This window comes from Zosterops lateralis, assembly GCF_965231275.1.
Source record: "Zosterops lateralis genome assembly, chromosome: 22".
In the NCBI taxonomy this organism is placed as follows: domain Eukaryota; kingdom Metazoa; phylum Chordata; class Aves; order Passeriformes; family Zosteropidae; genus Zosterops; species Zosterops lateralis.
This window is the reverse complement of record NC_139782.1, coordinates 6,125,028-6,148,299: the sequence shown is the minus strand read 5'-3', so window position 1 is coordinate 6,148,299 and position 23,272 is coordinate 6,125,028. Positions and strand designations below refer to the sequence as shown.

General features: G+C 42.3%; 1 protein-coding gene across 2 annotated transcripts in view; it reads right to left on the bottom strand.

The window, feature by feature from the left end:
• Positions 1 to 15,061, bottom strand: part of DVL1 (dishevelled segment polarity protein 1) — a 95,434-nt gene extending 80,373 nt beyond the window's left edge. For both annotated transcript variants that reach the window (XM_083876956.1, XM_083876957.1), the window contains exon 1: positions 14,845 to 15,061. In XM_083876956.1, the coding sequence (XP_083733082.1) occupies positions 14,845 to 15,014 (170 nt within the window). In that variant the 5' untranslated portion in view covers positions 15,015 to 15,061. The remainder of the gene's footprint in view (positions 1 to 14,844) is intronic.
• Between the last annotated feature and the right edge of the window lie 8,211 nt (positions 15,062 to 23,272).

Sequence of the window (23,272 nt, the reverse complement as noted above, 5' to 3'; positions counted from 1 at the left end):
TTATTTATCTTTATTTTTCCCTATTTTTCTTTATTTTTTCTTTATTTTTCTCTTTTTTTCCCATTTTTCTTGATTTATCTCTATTTTTCTCTATTTTTTCTTTATTTTTCTCTATTTTTTATTTATTTTTCCCTATTTTTCCCCATTTTTCTATATTTTTCTTTATTTTTCTTTAATTTTCCCCATTTTCTTTATTTATCTCTATTTTTCTTTATTTTTCCCCATTTTTCTTTATTTTTCTTTATTTTTTTCTCTATTTTTCTCTATTTTCCCCTATTTTTCTTTATTTTTTCTTTATTTTTCTCTATTTTTCTCTATTTTTTCTTTATTTTCCCTATTTTTCTTTATTTTTCTCTATTATTCTTTATTTTCCCCTATTTTCCTTTATTTATCTCTATTTTTCTTTATTTTTCTCTCTTTTTTCTTTATTTTTCTCTATTTTTCTCTATTTTCTCCTATTTTTATTTATCTCTATTTTTCTTTATTTTCCCCATTTTTCTTTATTTTTCTCTATTTTTCTTTATTTTCCCTATTTTTCTTTATTTTTTTCCTCTATTTTTCCCTATTTTTCTTTATTTTTTTCTATTTTTTTTCCTCTATTTTTCCCCATTTTTCTTTATTTTTTCTCTATTTTTCATCACAAATTAAGGGACATTCTCACTATATTCTCACCCAAATAAATAAAACAGATAAACCCGACCAAAACATGTTACAAAAATAAAGATTTTTTTTAATAATAAAGGATATCTAAATATCCTATTTTATTTTTTTTATCAACAACAAAAAAAGTCTTTTGCACTTTCAAAAATCAATATATTTCTGCTGGAAACAACAACTGCCCAGCCCCAAACACTTGGATTTCAACCCAAAAGCTGCTAAAAAAAAAAAAAAATCAACTCGAGGTCATGATCAGAATTTGGGAAAACACCCAAAAATTCAATATTTAAAGGATTTTCTCAGGACTTGGGTGGGTTCAGCTCAGAATTTTTTTGGACAGACTCAACCTCTTTATTTTTATTATTTTTTTTTCTCCAGAAGAAGCTCATCTCCCCTGCCAGTTCTGGGAGGGTGTGGAAGGACAGGAATTCTCTTTTTTTATTTTTTCTTGTTCTCTCCAAGCAAAAGAGGGTCAGGGAACAGCGGGAGCCGCCATGAACTCGGAGGGGGAAAGAAAAATGAGATATTACTGTCAAAACATGCTGGATTTGCCTGAAAACTTGGATTTTTAGCCTGAATTTCCCTGATTTTTAGCCCTAATTTGCCTGAAAACTTTGATTTTTAGCCTGAATTTGCCTGATTTTTAGGCTGAATTTGCCTTAAAATGGATTTTTAGCCTGACTTTGCCTTAAAACTCTGATTTTTAGCCTGAATTTGCCTTAAAACTTCAATTTTTTAGGCTGAATTTGATTAAAACTTTGATTTTTGGCCTGAATTTGCCTTAAAACTGATTATTAGCCTGACTTCGCCTTAAAACTGATTTTTAGCCTGATTTTGCCTTAAAACTTTAATTTTTAGCCTGAATTTGCCCTAAAACTTCGTTTTATAGCCTGAATTTGACTTAAAACTTTAATTTTAGGCTGAATTTACCTTAAAACTGATTTTTAGGGTGAATTTGACTTAAGACTTTAGTTTTTAGCCTGAATTTGCCTTAAAACTGATTTTTAGGCTAACTTTGATTTTTAGGCTGACTTTGTGTGAAAACTTTGATTTTTAGGCCAAATTTGACTTAAAACTTTCATTTTTTAGCCTGAACTTGCCTAAAAACTTTGATTTTTTAGCCTGAATTTGCCCTAAAACTTCGGTTTTTAGCCTGAACTTGCCTTAAAACTTTGATTTTTAGCCTGAATTTGCCTTAAAACTGATTTTTAGCCTGAATTTGACTTTAAACTTTGACTTTTAGGCTGAATTTGCCTGAAAACTTTGATTTTTAGGCTGAATTTGCCTTAAAACTGATTTTTAGGCTAATTTTGATTTTTAGGCTGACTTTGCCTGAAAACTTTGATTTTTAGGCCAAACTTGACTTAAAACTTTCATTTTTTAGCCTGAACTTGCCTAAAAACTTTGATTTTTTTAGCCTGAATTTGCCTGAAAACTTTAATTTTTTAGCCCGACTTTGCCTTAAAACTGATTTTTTTAGCCTGAATTTGACTTTAAACTTTGATTTTTAGCCTGAATTTGCCTTAAAACCTTGATTTTTAGTCTGAATTTGCCTTAAAACTGATTTTTAGGCTAACTTTAATTTTTAGGCTGACTTTGTGTGAAAACTTTGATTTTTAGCCTGAATTTGCCTGAAAACTTTCATTTTTTAGCCTGAACTTGCCTGAAAACTTTGATTTTTTAGCCTGAATTTGCCTGAAAACTTTGATTTTTTAGCCTGAATTTGCCTTAAAACTTTGATTTTTAGGCCGATTCGAATCGGGGAGAGAAAAAATACCTCCCAAAAACTATTTGAAGCGTTTGTTGAGGGAGCCCATGAAATAAATGCAGTTTGTACACGCAGGATGTGTCAGCCCGTTCCAGAGTTACCCTGCAGGATTCTGTGTCATGGAACTGCAACGTGTAATTAGAATTTCCAGCATCTCCCTGGCAGAAACAGCCCCTTAAATGGACATTTTGGTTTAATTCAAGTGAAGGTTCCAGCTGGAGCTGCAGATTTGGGGGTTAAATTAATAGTGCAGGAGGGATTTAAAAGTGATGTTGTGGGTAGTCAGTGGTGTTTGAGTAGGAGGGGAAAGGGGAAAAAGGGGGAAAAAGGGGGAAATAAAAGGGGGAAAAGGGGAAAAAAGGGGGAAATAAAAAGGGAAATGAAAGGGGAAAAGGGGAAAAAAGGGGGAAATAAAAGGGGAAATAAAAGGGGGAAAAGGGGGAAAAAGGGGGAAATAAAAGGGGAAAAAAGGGGGGGAAGGGGAAATAAAAGGGGGGAAAAGGAGGGGAAAGGGGGAAAAGGGGGGAAAGAGGGGGAAAAAGAGGAGGGAAAGAAAGGGAAAAGGGGGAAAAGAGAGGGAAAAAGAAAAGGGAAAGAAGGGGAAAAAGAAAAGGGAAAGAAGGGGAAAAAGAAAAGGGAAAGAAGGGGGAAAAGAAGGGGGAAAGGGGGAGAAAAATGGGAAAAAGGGGGAAAAGAAGAGGAAAAGAAGGGGAAAAGAAGGAAGGAAAAAGGGGGGAAATGGGGAAAAAAGGAAGGGAATGGGGAAAAAATGGGGAAAAGGAAGGAAAAAAGGAGGGGGAAAAGGGAGGAAAAGGGGGAAAAAAGGAGAAGAAGGGGGAAAAGGGGGAAAAAGGAGGAAAAAGAGGGGGAAAAAGAAGGGGAAAAGAAGGAGGGAAATGGGAGAAAAGGGGGGAAAGGGAGGGAGAAAGGGGGGGAAAGGGGGGAAAAAGAAAAAAAGGAAAAAGAAAAAAACAGGAAAAAGGTAAAAAAATGGAAAAAGGGAAAAGGGGGGAAGAGAAAAAAGGGGAAAAGGGGGGAAAAGGGGAGGAAAGGGAGGAAAAAAAGGAGTAAAAGGGGGAAAGGAGGGAAAGGGGGGAAAGGGGGGAAAGAGGGGAAAAAAGGAAAAAAGGAGAAAAAGGGAAAAAAGGAAAAAAAGGAAATAAAAGGGAGAAAAGGGAAAAAAAGGAGAAAAAAGGGGGAAAGGGGGGGAAAGGAAAAGAACGGAAAAAGAAGGAGAAAAGAAGGAGAAAAGAAGGGGGAAGAGGGAAAAAGGGGGGAAAAAGAATGGGGAAAATGGGGGAAAAAGGAGGGGGAAAAAAGGGAGGTAAAGAGTGAAAAAAGAGGGGAAAAGGGGGAAAGAAGGAGGAAAAAAAGGGGGAAAAGGGGGAGGAAAAAAAAGGGGGAAAAGGGGGAGGAAAAAAAAGGGGGAAAAGGGGGAGGAAAGGGGGGGAAAATGAAAAAAAAAGAAAGAAAAAAAGGAGAAAAAAAACAACTGCAGAGACAAGAAAAGCAGAGGATTGAACCATCAGCCCCCAAAGCGAGGGAATAAAGGCAAAGCAGAGATTAAATAAACAATAAAAATTCATCTCACTCAGGAATGGTTCGTTCCATATTTTGGTTTTCCCAGCTGAAGTTTTCAGTGGATCTTGTCTGTAAATAATTCTTGGGAACTGGGGTTGGGTGTTTTGCCAAATTCTTAAGAAAGAGTTGCAGTTAAACTGAATTTATTTTCATTTTTTTTTAAGAGTTTACTTCCTTTTTTAAAGAAATAATGTACTTTTTTTAAAAAAAATTTAATTTTTTTTTTAGAATTTACTTATTTTTAAGAATTTGCTTCTTTTTTATAAGAATTTACATCCTTTTTTAAAGAAAGAATTGACTTTTTCTTAAAGATTTTGTTTCTTTTTTTAAAGAATTTACCTCTTTTTTTAAGAACTTCCTTTTTTTAAGAATTTACTTCTTTTTTTTTAAGAATTTACTTTTTTTAAAAGAATTTACATCCTTTTTTAAAGAAAGAATTTACTTTTTTTAAATAATTCGCTTCAAGAATTGACTTTGTTTTAAAGAATTTACTTCTTTTTTTAAAGAATTTACCTCTTTTTTTTAGAACTTCCTTTTTTTAAGAATTTACTTCTTTTTCTTTTAAGAATTTACTTCTTTTTTATAAGAATTTACATCCTTTTTTAAAGAAAGAATTGTCTTTTTTTTTAAAAATTTGCTTCTTTTAAGAATTGACTTTTGAAGAATTTACTTCTTTTTTTAAAGAATTTACCTCTTTTTTTAAGAACTTCCTTTTTTTAAGAACTTCCTTTTTTTAAGAATTTACTTTTTTTAAAGAATTTACTTCTTTGTTTAAAAATTTACTTTTTAAAAAAGAATTTACTTCTCTTTTTTTAAAGAATTTACTTATTTTTATTTTTTTTTTTTTTTAAGAATTTATTTCTGATCTCACTCACAGCATGGAAATCTGCACAGAAATTAATTCCTTAATTCAATGTTTTCATCATTTCTGGAATATTTTAGGGTGGCTTTCAAAGCTCTCTGCTCGTGGATCTCCTGGTGCATCTGGTCCCATGGCATGGAGATAATCCTTCAAAAATTATTATTATTTTTAAAAAATCCTATTTAATTCAAGCTCCTTCACAGGTAAATTTTAATTAGAGACACAACCAGCCTATAGATAAATTGGTGAATTTGAATTTTGGATGTTTCCAGGAGCTGCTTGGGGAATTCTTAAAGTCAAACAAATCTACCTGAGCACAAGGAAAATGGGGAAGGAAAATAAATGGGAAAGGAAAATGGGGAAAGGAAAAGGGGGAAGGAAAAGGGGGAAGGAAAAGGGGGAAGGAAATGGGGAAGGGAAAATGGGGAAGGGAAAATGGGGAAGGAAAATAAATGGGGAAGGAAAATGGGGAAAGGAAAATGGGGAAAGGAAAATGGGGAAAGGAAAATGGGGAAAGGAAAATGGGGAAAGGAAAATGGGGAAAGGAAAATGGGGAAAGGAAAATGGGGAAAGGAAAATGGGGAAAGGAAAATGGGGAAAGGAAAATGGGGAAAGGAAAATGGGGAAAGGAAAATGGGGAAAGGAAAATGGGAAAGGAAAGGAAAGGAAAGGAAAGGAAAGGAAAGGAAAGGAAAGGAAAGGAAAGGAAAGGAAAGGAAAGGAAAGGAAAGGAAAGGAAAGGAAAGGAAAGGAAAGGAAAGGAAAGGAAAGGAAAGGAAAGGAAAGGAAAGGAAAGGAAAGGAAAGGAAAGGAAAGGAAAGGAAAGGAAAGGAAAGGAAAGGAAAGGAAAGGAAAGGAAAGGAAAGGAAAGGAAAGGAAAGGAAAGGAAAGGAAAGGAAAGGAAAGGAAAGGAAAGGAAAGGAAAGGAAAGGAAAGGAAAGGAAAGGAAAGGAAAGGAAAGGCCCTACATCCACCCAGAGGAGCTGAGCTCATTAAATGAACAGAAATAAACTTGTTTTTGTAACTTGTCCCACTGCAGGGGAAGCAAACCAAACCTGATGGATCCCCCGAGCTTGTTTTTCATCCTCAGCTTTTAATAAAAGTAACAACACTCCACCCTCAGAGCACAGCAAGGCTCAGGTTCCAGCAAGGAAAAAAAAAAAAAAAAGATAATTTTAAATATTTAGATTACATTACAGCTGGGACATTCAAATAAGCAGTGGCTTGTGCAGCAGACAGGTATCAGGAGTAAAATATGGTAAAATATGTGTCTGAGCTCTGGGAGAGGAGTTTTGTATTTATTTTTTATTATTTGGGCTCACAATGGTGCTTTCTGATGGAAAAACACCCAGTGCTGGATGTTGTATAAACAGAAGGAGTGTGAGTGTTCAGAAAGTTTATATATTTCAGTGAGAAAAATGAGGAAAAAAGAGAAATAAAAGCTCTTAAAAGCAGGTACAGACCTCAATTCAGCCTGTGCCCCAAATATTCTGCAGAGTCCAAGCCTAAATATAATTTATTTTCTATTTCTATTTTCTATTTTCTATTTCTAATTTCTATTTTCTATTTCCAAGCCTCATTTCAGTGTTTTAATTACACCACCATCCACAACACATCAAATTTTATTTATTTTTTTTTCCCAGCATTAATTTTTTTCCCCAATTTTCTGCAGGTGTTATCAAATTTTATTTATTTTTTTTCCCAGCATTAATTTTTTTCCCCAATTTTCTGCAGGTGTTAAACTGTCCCTTGGAGCCTGAATTCTCCCTCTCTCTGATCCAGGTACTCAGGCCCAGGATTTGCTCTAAATAATCCAAATTTTCAGGCTGTTCCTGCAGATCTGTGGAGGTTTTGAGAAAAAAAAATTAAAAAAAGTTTTTTTCTTGTAAAAAGTTTTCTCCTCCCACTGCACTCAGTGCAAGCCACACACTGGTCATGGGACAGAGCAGAAAATGGCTCAAAATTCAGGAAAAAAGGAAAAAAAAGCTCAAAATTAAAAAAAGAAAAAAAAAAAGGAAAGAAAAAAAGCTCAAAATTCAGGAAAAAAAGGGAAAAAAAAGCTAAAAATTCAGGAAAAAAAAGCTGAAAATTCAGGGAAAAAAAGGGGGAAAAAGCTCAAAATTCAGGGAAAAAAGGAGAAAAAAGTGAAAAATTCAGAAAAAAAAAAAAGGAAAAAAGCTCAAAATTCAGAAAAAAAAAAGGGGAAAAAAGCGCTAAAAATTCAGGAAAAAATTAGGAAAAAAAGCTCAAAATTCAGAAAAAAAGGGAAAAAAAAGCTCAAAATTAAAAAAAAAAAGAAAAAAGGTCAAAATTAAGAAAAAAAGGGGAAAAAGCTCAAAATTCAGAAAAAAAAAAAGGGAAAAAAAGCTCAAAATTCAGAAAAAAAAAGGAAAAAAAGCCAAAAATTCAGGGAAAAAAAAGGGGGAAAAAAGCTCAAAATTCAGAAAAAAAAAGGAAATAAAAGCCCCTCAGTGATTTCAGGTGTTGCATCAATCCAAGCAGTGTCAGGGCTGGCAGAGCAGGGGACAAGGGTGGTGATGTCACCCCTGGAGTGTGACAATCCATCATTCCCCTCCAGCCAAACCTGGCCAAAAAAAAAGGAAAAAAAATCCTTTTTACAAGAAACCCACTTGTTGCACCATCTGCTGCTGGCCAGGAGATATTTTCAGTAAATTCTGCATTATTATTGTCAGTAAATTCTGCATTATTATTGTCAGTAAATGTGCATTAATATTGTCAGTAAATGTGCATTATTGTTTTCAGTAAATTCTGCATTATTATTGTCAATAAATGTGCATTAATATTTTCAGTAAATGTGCATTATTTTTTTCAGTAAATGTGCATTATTGTTTTCAGTAAATTCTGCATTATTATTTTCAGTAAATGTGCATTAATATTTTCAGTAAATGTGCATTAATATTTTCAGTAAATGTGCATTATTATTGTCAGTAAATGTGCATTATTATTTTCATTAAAATGGGTATTTTCAAAGGTCTGGATGGTAAATTTGGAGGTTGAATGAGAAGTTGAAGTCCCAACTAGTGTCTAAATAATATTTATTTCTCAGTCTCTCAACAGCTACTGAGTGATGAGGGAACAGGGAAAATACAGCAGGTAAATACTGAGGGGACATGAATCTTCAGAAAAAGCTGTTTTTATTAATTCTGCCCTCATGGAACCACTTTCTCCTAAAAAAAAAAACATTTTCTCTCAATAAAATCAAGGGTAAAAGAGACAAAATGAGAGAAAACAAACACAGAGGAGGAAACTCTCTGTGGCTGCTCTGTCAGGATTTCCTTGCTCAAGAACCACTCGATTTTATTTTATTTTATTTCATTTCATTTCATTTCATTTCATTTCATTTTTGTTTCATTCCTATTTTATTTTTATTATTTTATTTTTATTATTTTATTTAACTTAATTTTTATTTTAATATTATTTTATTTTTATTATTTTATTTAACTTAATTTTTATTTTAATATTCATTATTTTATTTTGTTTTATTTTATTTTATTTTATTTTATTTTAATTTTTTTTGTATTTTTTTAATTTTTATTTTTATTTTATTCTGTTTCAAAAAAGACAAACTCCTACCTAGATCAGCCTCTGTTCCCCTGCTTGCTCAGTTTTCAAACAAGGCTGGAGCTTCATGTGGCTCTTTATTCTTGAGAGGATCTCCTTAAAAACACCAGTAAAATACCTCATTAAAATCTGTGTTGCAATAACTACCTTAGAAAAAAAAACAAAACACTTAAATCAAAAATTGTGACCTCACTGCTATAGCAGAGTCCACCAAAAAAACAGAATTATTTTGTCCAGTCTGTTGCACATCCCTGAAAAAGCCTGGAAAAAATTTTCCAAGCACAGAACTCAACTCAAAGAATTTTCCTTGCTCAGTCTAGAACTCTGTGGCTCCTGAGAACAGGAAAAATGAAATTTTCAGGTTTTTGTCTGACATTCCTCTCTGCTTGGTGGATTTTTACAACAGACCACGGAATTCTGTGGATGCAACACCCAAATTTACTGATTTTTCAGTAGAAAACTTGGAGTTTTCCAAGTTATTTACGTCCAGTGTCCAAAAGGCACTTTGAATATCAACAAATCCCAGTTTGGTTTGGTTTGGAAAGGATTTTAAATCCCATCCAGTGGCATCCCCTGCCGTGGGCAGGGACTTTCCACCACCCCAGGCTGCTCCAGCCTGCCTTTGGACACTTCCAGGGATGGGAAAACACAGATTTATTTTGGGGAAATCTGTGCCAAGACTTCCCCACCCCCCCAGGGAAGGAAGTCCTAAAATCCCTGGGATTTTAAAATTTTAAATTAAAAAAAAAAAATTATTAAAATTGTAAAATTCCTTCCTAAAATCCCATGTAACCCTGTCAGCCTGAAGCCATTCCCTTTTGTCCTGTCACTGAAAATTTCCAAATAATCCCTCTGAATTGACTAAACCTCATGGATAAATAAATAATCAACTCCTGCTTTCATTTCTCCCCCTAAAATTATTCTGTGTGTGTTTTTAAAAATAACTCTTGTGTCTAAAAGCTTTTCTAATTATGAAATTATAGCACAGCAAGATATCTGTCAGTCAGGATTCCTGTTTCTGTCTCCTCTTTAGGGCAAAGGTGAAAACAGAGATGCTGCATTGTTTCCATAAAAAAACCCCACAAAATGCTGCTCCTATTAAAAATGATCCCATTGAGTTCACAATCCCCATCCCAAACTGGATTCCTACTGCTTTAAATCCCATTTTCTCACCACTTTTCAACCAAGAACACTGATATTTTTTTTTAGCTGCACCTCCACAGTGCAGTTTGAAAAGCTGATAGCAAAGGAATGCTCAGAAAGCCACTCCTCAGAATCCTCCCTGAAGAAGAAGAAGAATCAAAGGAGTCTTAGTTCACACAATGGAAAGAATGAGGATTTGAACCTCACCCAAAGGGTGGCAGAACAGACACATTCTGCTGTTCCAGGGATTTTTCCTGCCCCTCTCACAGAGGGAATGGAGCACAGGAGGAATATTTATCCAATTTTGAGGATGGTTCAGCTCTTCACCAAAACTCTCCTGTCACAGCATCACACCCCACACTGGAAGGGCAAAGTGTCCCACCAGGTTATTTTATAGAAAATTAAACACAAAAAAAAAAAAATGCCTGGAGTCTCCACATCCATCACCCCGCACTTCTGGAAGTTACTGATTGTGTTTTACAAGCAAAGCTCTGGAAAGACCAAATATTTCAAAGCAGACAGATAGGAATTCCTCTTGTAGGATCTGTCACGCAGATTCATTATGAATCATTTGGATCCCACACAGCTGTCAGTGAGAGCCCAGGCATCACAAGCTCCAGCTTTATTTCTAAATGTATTCATTAGCTGTCATTTTTTATTATTATTATTTTTTTAATCATCAGAGAATTATCTGAATTCTGTGTTCCTGCAGGGATTGTAACCTGAGAATCAACAGTGTCACTGATGGGAAGTGACCTCTGAGCTTTGCCCTGAGGATAAAATCAGTGGCTGGAATTAATTAAATCACTGGATGACACAGCTCCTTGTCTATAAAAACACACCTCAAACGTCACCTCTCCTAAATTTCACTGCTGCTGGATGCTGTCACGTTAATGAGGCTGATCCCTGCTCGGTTTGCCACCAACCAGAATAAAAATAGAAGCTACAAAACGCTTTCCAAGGGTTGAGTGTTCATGCCAGGGCATCTTAAAAACAGCATAACATCCACAGATGGAGCCAGCAGGAAAACAGAGTCAGGGCAGGGCCATCCCTACATGAGTTCGGGGATGAAGTGGAACAGGGGAAACTGCCAGAGCACTTTAAAAATTAAATTAAACCATGAGCAAAGCTCAGAAGGGAATGTGACCCTCCCACACCTTCCCAAGGAGTGAAGGCAGCACACACAGGGCTTTAATTCCATGACACATCCACCACCCAGCTCCATCCCAACCCCTCAGCCAGTGCATCTTCCAGAGCTGGAACCCATTCAGCACATCCACTGTTTTCTGAGCACAGGATTTATTCCATTATTTCAGGATCCAGGAAAGGCTGGGCCTTAATTACAACAGCATGTGCAGAATTGCAAGGAGGCAGTTCCCCATCTGAGGCTCCAATTCTCCAGGAAAACATTTGCTTTCCTAACACAAGGAGTGCTTTTCACATTTCACAGGGAAAAAAAAAATAAATTAGGGGGAAAAAAAATAAATTAGAGGTTTAGGGACTGCCCTGCCAAATGACCAAACCAAATCTCAGCTTGAGAAGGACACCAGGATACCACAAGGACACTCCAAAAATGTCCCTGCAGCTCCAGCCCAAGTGGCACTTCCAGAACAGGCAGAAAAGAGAAGCTCTGGAGGAGATTTTTCAAGCACATAAGGGAGAAATTAGAGAGACACAGCTCTGTTATGGTTTGTGGCAACGGCAGCTAGAATTGCCTGTTTGCAACAATTAAAAGGATGGAGTTGTGCCAGGGGAGTTGGGATGGGTTTGGGGATGGATTTTTTTCCCCCTGAGGGTGTTGGGGCTCTCCAGGGAATGGGCACAGCCCAAAGAGCTCCAGGAGGGTTTGGACAAGGTTCCCAAAGATGCACAGGGTGGGATTTTGGGGTGTCAGAAGCTGAACTGGATAATCCCCTCCAGCTCAGGATATTCCACGATTCCACAAAAAGTCAGTTTGCAGACGAGAGGATGAAAACAAAGCCCGTATTTACTATTAACACTCACTAAGACAGCCAAAATCCGTCTGAATTTCCTTCTGATTTTCCCAAATATTTCGGATCCAGAGAGGCACAATCACACAAGGAACAAGACAAAATAAATGCAAACAAAGACATGAGTGACAGCTCAGGAGTCCCACATGCAGAGTCACTCTGAGCTGTCTCAAGGCAGTGGATTGACACCTGAATACTCTTGATTAAATAACAGAAACACAATTTCCAGGTCTTGATTCTTATATCATCCATCATCTTCCACCATCTCCATTTCCAAGAATAATAAACAAGTTTCCCCCCAGTTTTCAGAGCAATGAGAAAATCCACCCTGAGGTTTGTTACTGACTCTGTTTCCTGGTCAAAGACCAAAACATCCCTGTGTGTTCAGGATGCCTCAGCACAGTTTACATTTCCCAATCCTACATTTCTGTGGCAGTGGGAATGATGCAGACGCTGCCTGAACAATCCCAACCTCCTTTAGTGAAATCAAACCACAAACACAACTTGAATTTTTGTCCCCGTCACATCGAGGGTGACAGAGGAAAATTTACCAACAGTCGATTTCAAAGACATTTATTTTGAAAACAAACATTTTGTACGGTTATTTTCCCCCCTCCAAAAAAAAAAAAAAAAAAAAAAAAGTTTGCACAACTGAGGAAAACAAGAAGTCAATCCACGAACACTCCTAGGGTTACAAGCCAACACCAACAACTCGCCACATCAGAAATACGTGTCAACAAACAATATCCACATTCCACCAGGGGATAAAAACACAATCAGCATGAAAGGCTTCGGGTCTCAGGGATAAGAAAAGAGGCTGCACAACACATCCAAGGATGCTTGGGGTGATCCATCTCACCAAAACACAAAACCTGCACCTCAACCACGGCGTTATATGAGTTTCCCACAAACCTGCTCCCTTTTTTTTTTTATTTATTTTTTTTTTCCTCCCCTGGCAAAGCATTTAACTGTGCAAAATTGCCTCGCCAGCGACAGATGTGAGTACAAAGGGAAGTGATTTGCTACAAAAGGATTAATACATTTTGAAAGTTACTGTCTGGCAAACCGTCAAAGGGACTTTTATTGGTTTATTTTACCCTGGCTGTCGCTGAGCCCGGTGGCACGCAAGGCCCACAGGGGTGTGCAGGGAGCAGAAAACCATGTCAAACATCCCCCCAGGTCACCACAGAGGTCATTTCAATGTCCAGCCCTGCTCTTCTTCAAGCTCAGTGTGTGCCCCTTGCAAGCGGACGTTTGACCACTGACCGTCTGTCACCTGTTTGGCCACTGACCGTTTGTCACCTGTTGTTTGACCAGTGACAATCTGGCAGTGTGTGACAGCTGCTGGCAGAGCACAGCCCCTGGAGCAGCCTGACCACCAAGTGCTGGTCACTCCTTCCAGCAGGGACTGTGTGACACCTGTTTGACCCCTGAGCACCTGACACCGCTCTGACCACTGACCATTTCACCCCTGTTTGACCCCTGAGCACCTGACACTGCTCTGACCACTGACCATTTCACCCCTGTTTGACCCCTGGGCACCTGACACCGCTCTGACCACTGACCATTTCACCCCTGTTTGACCCCTGGGCACCTGACACCGCTCTGACCACTGACCATTTCACCCCTTTGACCACTGACCATTTCACCCCCGTTTGACCCCTGAGCACCTGACACCGCTGTTACCACTGACCATTTCACCCCTTTGACCACTGACCATTTCACCCCTGTTTGACCCCTGGGCACCTGACACCGCTCTGACCACTGACCATTTCACCCCTTTGACCACTGACCATTTCACCCCTGTTTGACCCCTGAGCACCTGACACCGCTCTGACCACTGACCATTTCACCCCTGTTTGACCTTGGGGTGTCTGACACCTGCTTGACCCCAGGGGATTTGTGGTATCTGACCAGAGCCCCTGGACCTGTCTGACCACTGACCACTGCTACCTGCTTGGACACTTACCCATTTGGCCACCAACATCTGACACACATTTGATCACTGACCATTTCACCCCCGTTTGACCAGGGGCTGTGTGACACCTGTCTGACCTCGAGGATTTGACAGCTGTGGTCTGAGCACAGCCCCTGGCACCGTCTGACCCCTGACCACTTGTCACCCGTTTGACCCCTGGTTAAATGTCACACATTTAACCACTGACCACTCCACTCCTGTTTAACCACTGACCATTTCTCACCCATTTGACCCCTGACCACTCCTCACCCATTTGACCCCTGACACCACTCCACACCCATTTAACCACTGACCACTCCACACCCGTTTAACCACTGACCATTGTACACCCATTTGACCCCTGACCACTCCTCACCCATTTGACCCCTGACACCACTCCACACCCATTTAACCACTGACCACTCCACACCTGTTTTACCACTGTCCCCTTCTCCCCCATTTGACATTCATTTGACCACCAACCACTGCGACCCCTTTGAGGACCGACCACTTCACACACCCATTTGACCACCAACCATTTGACATCCATTTGACCACGGATCCCTTATCACCTCTTTCACCGCTGACCATTTCACGGCCCGTTTGACCACTGACCGCCCACTCCTCCCTCATTTAAACCACTGTCTTTCAACCGGGGCCTCCTGTCACCCTTCCGACTCTGAGGCTCTGACACCGGCTGGTCTGACAGCGGCTGATCTGACACCCGCCCGCCCCCTGAGCTTTGACAGCCGCCGTCCCCCGCTGCCCTCAGAGCCCCTTTTCCCTCAGCGCTGTCCTCAGAGCCCCGTTCCCCTCACGGCGATCCCTCAGCGCTGTCCCCATTCCCCTCAGATCCCCGTTCCCTCAGCGGTGTCCCCGTTCCCTCAGCGCTGTCCCCGTTCCCCTCAGAGCCCCGTTCCCTCAGCGCTGTCTCCGTTTCCCTCAGGCCCGCCCGCCCTGCCGGGCTCCGCCGCGGCCTCCCCGGCGCGGTGACAGCTGCGGCGGCCCGTCCCCTCAGCGCGGCCGCGGGCCTGCGGACACCGCCACAGCTCCGGGAAGGCCCGGGGAGCTGCCGGGGGCAGCACGGCGGGGATCCCGGGGCAGCGCGGGGCTGGATGGCCGCAGCCCGGAGCCCTCAGCGCTCAGCGGGGCCCGCCATGTTCGCGGGGCCGAGAGCGGGGCCGGGCCGAGCCCGGCAGGTGCCCCGGGGATGCGGCGAGCCCTGCCCGGCCCTGCCCGGCCCGGGGACACCGCGCCGAGCCCCGGGGATGGAGGGGGTAACGCCCGGAGCGCCGCCGCTCACCCGAAATCCTGGTCCATGGACTTGAAGAAGAACTTGTAGCTGTGCACGGGCCGGTTGCTGAGGACATTTTTGAAATCGGCCAGCGTGACTTTCTCCGGCGGCACGGGCAGCTTCACCAGGTACGGCGTCTCCTCCTCGTCGATGTGGTAGATGATCTTGGTCTCCGCCATGGGCGAGCGGAGCGGGGGCGGCCGGGCCGGGCCTGGGCCGGCGCTGGGCTCCGCTGGCGGCCTTGCCCACAGGAAGGCAGCTCTGGGCTGGGGCTGGCGCTCCCTGCACTGCTCTCTAGCTGCCCGACCCGGGAACGGCAGCGCGCCCGCCCCGCCCGCATCCTCCGGCCGCCCCGCCGGCCCCGCTGCGCCTCCGCCGCCGCCGCCGCTGCTGCTGCCGGTGCTGCTCCTGCAGCGCTGCCCGGCCCGGGGCGGCGGGGCCCGGCCTGAGGGAGGGGGAGCGGCGGCTCCAGGCAGCGCCCTCCGCCCGCTCCGCGCCCCCACAGCCCGCACTGCACGGCACGGCCCGCACTGCACGGCCCGCACACCGCCCCTGCCGGCCCGGCGGCACCACCGACCCCACACACGGCAGGGCGGGGGGCGATGGGGAGGGACTGGGAAGGGAGTAAGGGTGGGGATGGGGATGAGGAAAGGGAAAGGAAGGGGATGGGAGTAAGGGTAGGGGTGGGATGGGGATGGGAGTAAGGGTGGAGAGGGGATGGGGATGGAGAAAGGGAAAGGGGAAGGGGAAGGGGAAGGGGAGGGAAGGGGAAGGGAAGGGGAAGGGGAAGGGGAAGGGGAAGGGAAGGGAAGGGAAGGGAAGGGAAGGGAAGGGAAGGGAAGGGAAGGGAAGGGAAGGGAAGGGAAGGGAAGGGAAGGGAAGGGAAGGGAAGGGAAGGGAAGGGGAGTAAGGGTGGGGAGGGGATGGGGATGAGGAAAGGGAAGGGGATGGGAATAAGAATGGGGATGGGGATAAGGATGGGGATGGGAATAAGGATGGGGATGGGGATGGGGAAAGGGAAAGAGAGGGGAGTAAGGGTGGGGATGGGATGGGGATGGGGAAAGGAAAGGGGATGGGATGGGAAAGGGGATGGGAATAAGAATAGGGATGAGATGGGGATGAGGAAAGGGAAAGGAAGGGGATGGGATGGGGAAGAGAAGAGGATGGAGTGGGAAAGGGGATGGGGATGGGGATGAGGAAAGGGGATGGAAATGGAAAAGAGAAAGGGGATGAGAATAAGAATGGGGATGGGATGGGGAAAGGGAAGAGGATGGGGTGGGAAAGGGGATGGGGATAAGAATGGGGATGAGGAAAAGGAAGAGGATGGGATGGGAAAGGGGATGGGATGGGAAAGGGAAAAGGGATGGGATAAGAATGGGGATGAGAGAAGATAAGAGGATGGGATAGGAAACAGGATGGGGATGAGATAAGAGAAGGGGATGAGAATAGGAATAGAAGAAAGGGAAAAAGATGGGATGGGAAAAGGGCATGGGGAAGAATGAGATTCGGGACAGGGAGGGAAAGGGAATGGGAAAGGGGATGAGAATAAGAATGAGGATGGGGATGAGAATAAGAACAGGGGTGAGGAAAAGGAAGAGGATGGGATGAGGAAAGGAGATGGGAAAGGGAAAGGGGATGGAGATGAGGAAGGGGAATGGGATGGGATTGGGGATTGGAATGGGATGGAATTGGGGATGAGGAAAAGGAAGGAGATGGGAATGGGGACAGGAAAGGGGTGGGAGAAAGGAAAGGAGATGGGAATGGGGGTAAGAAAGAGGATGGGAGAAGGGGAAAGGGATGGAAAATGGGATTGGATGAAGGGAAAGGAGATGAGAAGGGGACAGGGACAGGACAGAGAAGGAGAAGGGGATGGGAATGGGGACAGGAAAGGGGTGGGAGAAGGGGATGGGAAAGGGATGGGAAGGAATAGGAGAAGGGGATGGGATAGGAAAGGGGATGAGGATGGGAAATGGAATGGAACTGGCCAAGGGGATGTGGAAGGGGAAGGGGATGGACAGGAAAGGGACAGGACAGGGATGGGAGTGGGAATGAAGATGGGAAACAGGTGGAGGCCACAGAATCAGGAAAAAACTCTTTAGTGCCATGAAGGTGATGTATTTGTAAAGAATTCACCTTTATTCCTAGAAAGTCCCCAAAAATGACAACCAGAAAATGACAATTTCAGAGCAGTGTCCTTAGGTCTCAAAGACTCACCTGCTTGTTAAAAAAACCCCTTTTTCAGTTAAACCCCAAGCTAATGATATTCTATTTTACCCTTATGAGGCAAAGGCACATTCAGCTCTCAGGATGTTCAGCTGCAGGAAAAAAACCACAGCTCAGTGACAGAATTACCTGTGGCACTCAAAGATTTTTCTACCAGCACCAAACAGAGAGGCCCAACTGTGCCAGAGGCTGCCAAAAGGTCTGGGAATGTTATTTTCAATTTCCTGAAAGTTTAATCACCTGAACTGATACCACTCCCCAAATTCTGCACAGAGCTGGGCCTGGATAATCCAGAATTTAATGAGGTTTAACAATAATGAGAAATCAAAGCATCATCATTTATCTCCTGCCATTGCTGGTAGGGTGAAGGAAATCCAAAAATTCCAAAAATCCAGAATTTAGTAAGGTTTAACAAGAGTGAGAAACCAAAGCATCATCAATTATCTCCTGCCATTGCTGAAGGAATTCCAAAATCACATCCTGGTGACATTCCCATCACTCATCCCTGATAAATGTGGGATTATTAAACAGGACAAAGAGCAAGGTCAGGGCATGGCCTTACTCCTCATCATGTAATCACTGATTAAATGCTACTTTGAATCAAGAATCACCAATTTAGGGCATTTATTGTCAAGAGTTATTTATATTTAAATAATATAAAGTTCTATTTATATTTATATAATATAATGATATAATAACATAATAATATAATAATATAAAGTTCTATTTATATTTAAATACAGTTCTTTTCGAGATGGTCAAGCTTTTCTGACTCTTCATTTTGGAATGATGAGAATAATGGAGATTTCTATAGAAATGTGAGTTTAGCTGTCTGTCCTGCCAGGCTCTGCAGGCACCTCAGGGTGCTCCTGGCATGGAAAGTGCATCATAAATCCACCAGTCCCACCACTCAGGGATGGGAAAATTCCCTTTGGAGGGATCACAACTGTGGCATGAGCAGCATCTCCTGACATCCTGAGTTTTATGGAGTTTTTGCTGCAAATAATGAACACCCAAACCTTTTGGTGCCCTCAGTTTGTACTTGAGGACCTCCTGGTCTCACCCAGAGACTGAACCTGCAGAGAGCTCTGCTCTGAGAGCTTTGTTTTCATTTCCTGACAGCTGGGAACAGGAGGAATTGTCAGGTAATTACCTCGGAGCAGTGATCTGGGGCTCACAAAAAGCACACAAGAGAGGAGATAACTCTCCTGCTGCAGTCAAAACCAGCAGTTAATCCAATTAAAGGGAGGACACAGGAATGCAGGAGACACCCCTGGCCCATCAGGGCTGATACTTCGTGTCTTGCAGAGCTCAGGCCTTCACACTTCAGCAAAAATAAAATAAAATAAAATAAAATAAATAGGAGGCAGCAAATCCCTTGCTAATAGTGCTGTGCTCTCTGTGATACAGGGAATAATCCTGCTGGGCCCTGCAGGGAGCAGAGAGTGTCCTGAGGCATGAAAGCTGCTCGTCCTTTTCTTCATTTACACAGCAGTTATCACACAGGGAATAAGGAAACCCTTTAAAAAAAAAAAAAATAAAATCCATCCTTTGGATTACAGCAATGCCTGTTGCTTGTCTGGGGGAATTCTGAGGGCTCAGCACAGTTTGTAAAAGGTTCCTGACCTAAATTACTGCCCCAAAATGTTTTTGGTTGTAGGGATTTCTAAATTTTTACTGGAGAATCTCTAAAAACAATTCTTGGCCATCAAATGGAACACACCACCTTAATATTCTATAGGAAAACAACTCTTTTGGGGCAAAAATTTTGCAGCAATATTTCCCACAATAAGTGTTTGTGTGAAGAGATGGGACAAAAGGGAAACCAAAGCTCTGAGCTTTGGGAAAAAGGGAAACCAAAGCTCCACCCGGAGCTTTTCATCATCTACCTGCAAGGATTTATCTGTAAAAAAACAAAATTTCGTTTCTAGAGTTGTTGGCAAGATTGGCAGGGATGCAGAAGGTGAACTGAAGATGGAAATGATCCCAAAACCAGAAAGAGAAGCAGAGAGATGTCACTGCAATCACACAGGGTTTAAAATGGGCTGCTGCCAGCTGGGGGATGTGAGCAGGATCCAGTCCAGCCCAATAAACTTCTCCTGGATCTGCTCTGGAAGATCTAAAAGGTTTTTTTCCCTGTTTATTCCCCCTGTGTTCAGCAGACCGACAGTCACCGACAGAGAAATGGAGGCGGTAAACACTAGAGGGAAGCAAAAGACTTTGCAGTAACCTCGGCAAAGCTCCCCGGGGCTGCCCCTGGAACTAAACACAAAATAAAGGAGGAAAATGAGAATCAACAGGAGGTGTTTGCATTCTCCAAACCTCTCTTAATTTAGAAATCTGTGTTAAGGAGAGATCTTGCCCCACAGGGAGGGAAAAGAGGATAAAGCACAAAACTCTGTGGGTTTTCAGACTCTTCCATGGGGTGCAGCCCCATAAATGATAAATTCTTTGGATTGATCCCAGCTCCTCCTCAATCATGGCTCAATCTCTTTTCTTCCCTCTGCTTTTCCTACTTCTCTTTAGGACCTACAGCTCTTTTTTTTAATAATAAAAAGTAAATAATTTTTAATTATTATATTTATATAATATTTAATATATTTATAATTATATATATTATAATTATATATTTATATAATTTTTAATTATTTAATTATAGATTTTTAATAATAAAAAATAAATAATAATATTTATTTTTTAATAATAAAAAGGACAATTCCCTGCAGGAATTGTCTTGCAGAGCAGCTCATCTGCTGAGGCCAGACCTCTAGGAAATTAAATCCAATTTAATTTAGAAATGTAAAAAAATTCTAAAAATTAGATTTTTTTTTTTTTGGCTCTTTATCCTCCTTCTCTCTCTGTTTCTTCTCCCCCTCAGAAATTTGTTCTGTTGATGATTTACAAGTCCCTTTCCTCTGGTAAAAACTCTCCACAGACTGGGAGGCAGAAAGGAAACTGGGACAAACTGGACTTCACTTCAGACAATAAAAATATTTGGGGTTTTGGGGTTTTTTTGTTGTTGTTGTTGTTTGGGTGGTTTTTTTTTTTTTTTTTTTTTTTTTTTTTTTTTTTTTGTTTTTGTTTTTGTTTTTGTTTTTTTTTTTTTTTTTTTTTGTGGTTTTTTTTGTTTGTTTTGTTTTGTTTTTTGGGGTTTTTTGGGGGTTTTTTGGTTTTTTTTTTAAATGATCTGCTGGTGTTCTAAATGAGCTTCTCCTTGTTCCCAGCTCCTCTCCTGGAAAATCAGATCCATTAACAGAGAAAAGGGAAGATGCCTCAGAAATAAAATAAAAACCCAACAAAGGCTGGACTGGAGTTGCCAGCAGAGCCCAGTAAAGCCCCACAGCAGCTCCAGCAAAGATTATTTGGGTGCTGATTCACCCCAGAGAAGAGGAGCTGGGGGTTTGCAGTGGGATTTCCACCAGGAAAGAGAGAAAATGGCATTTTTACCAGAGCTGGACAAGCTTTTAGGTCAGTAATCCTAGTTTGCTAAAATCACTTTTTTTTTTTGGCCAGTTTTTAGTTTCATATCCTGCCTCGATCCTTCAAATCCTTGTCCCTGCATTTTCCAGCCAGGAGCTGCTTCCATCGGTGTCCCTGGGAGAACTCTGCTGTGTCAGCTGGGGAAGTGCTCAGGGGGCTGGAATGTGCAGCAGGAACTTTGCAAGGTGTTAGTCCTGCAAGGAAAAAAAGGAATTTGGGCTGGCAGGGAGCTGGAGATTCCAGCAGGAAATGTTATCTTCCCTTCTGGAGCTGCAGAATGAAATCCTCTGGAATTGCTGCCAGCTTTTTTTCCTCTCTGCTGGATGCTCTGAGCTCCATCTCCAGCTGCAGATTTGTCCCTTAGACAACATTTTCTGGAGAGCTGAGAAATTCCTCTGAGGGCCCCTTGACCCTGTCAAATAATGATGTCCCATGTGGAAATCTGATTGGAGTCACTGGGATAATTTATTGGAGCCAATCTGCATTTTGTCAGGCCCTGCACAGTTATTGGGAAGAATTAGCTAATGCTGGCTGAGAGAAACACCTCCAAAAGGGCAAGAAATGAAATCAACCTGAGCTGCTGGAAAGTCCATTTTATTCTCCTTTATTTCTTAAATGTTTGGAGAGTTAACAGACGAATGGTAAAAGTAAAGCAACAATAATAATAATAATGAGAATTAATTCTGTTACAACAAAGGAAAAAAAACAAGATTTATGGAGGAAGTTTTTAGGCTGGAGAGTGTGCACAGAGCTGAAAAAAGGAGGTTCTAGTCCAGTTCTAGTCTCAGTTTTAACCCCTTTAAAGTCACTGCCAAACCCCTTTCCTTGTCCCACATCAAGAACTCACAGCCCATTTATTGCCCTAAAAAACTTGGATTTCTCTGCCCTCATCGAGGCAAAGTTCTCACTGAACTGCTGTACAAATACTGGGGATGATTATTATTATTATTATTATTATCTAATTGAATATAAAATCTGTGTCTCAGGAAACCAGGGAGACTTTATATTTTATTATATTATCAAGTTTATCAAAGCGCAGCAGTTCATTGGCACAGGGAGAAAATGCCTTTGAATAACTCAGGCCAAGTGCCACACACATGAAAAAAAAAAAAAGTGGTTTCTCCACCTCAGGCAAGTCCCAGATGAGGGAGAGAAAGGCTGAGAGGAGAAAAGGACAGAGAAAACCAAATTGTTTGGTAAGAGGGAGCAGTGCTCCTGCCCCAGCCTGAGGGGAATTCCATGTGGAACCCTCTCATTTCCCTGGATTTCCCAGCAGGGCCACAGACTGGGGATGCAAAGGGCAGTGGGAAGGGCCTCCGTGGCTTCTCAGCAGGATTTTAGGGCAAACAGCCTTTGGTAATTCCTCTGCGTTAAGAAATAACCAAAAAAATATCTGCAGTTGTTTGTTTTCTCTTGGTCAGCCAGCACTTGCCTGGCTCTCTCTCTCTCTCTCTCTCTCTCTCTCTCTCTCTCAGGCAGAATTTTAATTTGCTAAATTACAGAGTGGCTGGTGGTGAGAGCCACGGGGGTGACCTCCAGGCCAATCACACAGCATTCCTCTGCTGAGGGAAAAAGGGACAGAATCCCATGGATCCCACCCCATCCTGATCAGGGAGGGTTATCCTGGGCCAGGATCCCATGGATCCCATCCCATGGATCCCATCTCATCCTCATCAGGGAGGGTTATCCTGGGCCAGAATCCCATCAAATCCTCATCAGAGAGGGTTATCCTGGGCCAGAATGTCATCCCATTATCCCATCCCATCCCATGGATCCCATCCCATCCTCACCAGGGAGAGTTATCCTGGGCCAGGATCCCATGGATCCCATCCCATTGATCCCATCCCCACCAGAGAGAGTTATCCTGGGCCTGAATCCCATCCCATGGATTCTATCCCATGGATCCCATCCCATCCTGATCAAGGAGGATTATCCTGGGCCTGAATCCCATCCCATCCCATGGATTCTATCCCATAGATCCCATCCCATCCTCACCAGAGAGAGTTATCCTGGGCCTGAATCCCATCCCATTCAATCCCATCCTGATCAGGGAGGGTTATCCTGCACCACAATCCCATCAAATCCTCATCAAGGAGGGTTATCCTGGGCCAGGATCCCATGGATCCCATCCCATCCCATGGATCCCATCCCATCCTGATCAGGGAGGGTTATCCTGAGCCAGAATCCCATCAAACCCTCACCAGGAAGGATTATCCTGGGCTAGAATCCCATCCCATTATCCCATCCCACCCCATCCTCACCAGGGAGAGTTATCCTGGGCTAGAATCCCATGGATCCCATCCCATCCTCACCAGGGAGGGTTATCCTGGGCCACAATCCCATCCCATTATCCCATTATCCCATCCTCCCATCCCCACCAGGGAAGGTCACCTGGCGTGTCTGACCATTAACCCAAATCCCAACCAGTGATCAAAGCAAGGATGAGGAGCTCACAGAGCCCTTCCCAGCCCTCATTTCAGAGAATATATTAATTTTTCTCTCCCCTTTAAGCTGTTCTGCGGCCCAGGAGTCAGATAAAATATTGAAATGCCTCTGGAGTTGATGAGTAACCCCACTCTGAGCCAGGCCTGTGGGAGCTGTGCAAGGAAAAAATCCCCAACCTTTGACTCACAGACATGAAAGGGAAGGACAGGGACGTTAATGACAATTATTTGAGACTCTGCCACCCTGATGGAAGAACCAGCAGAGCCTCCTGCACCTGCAGGAATGCAGC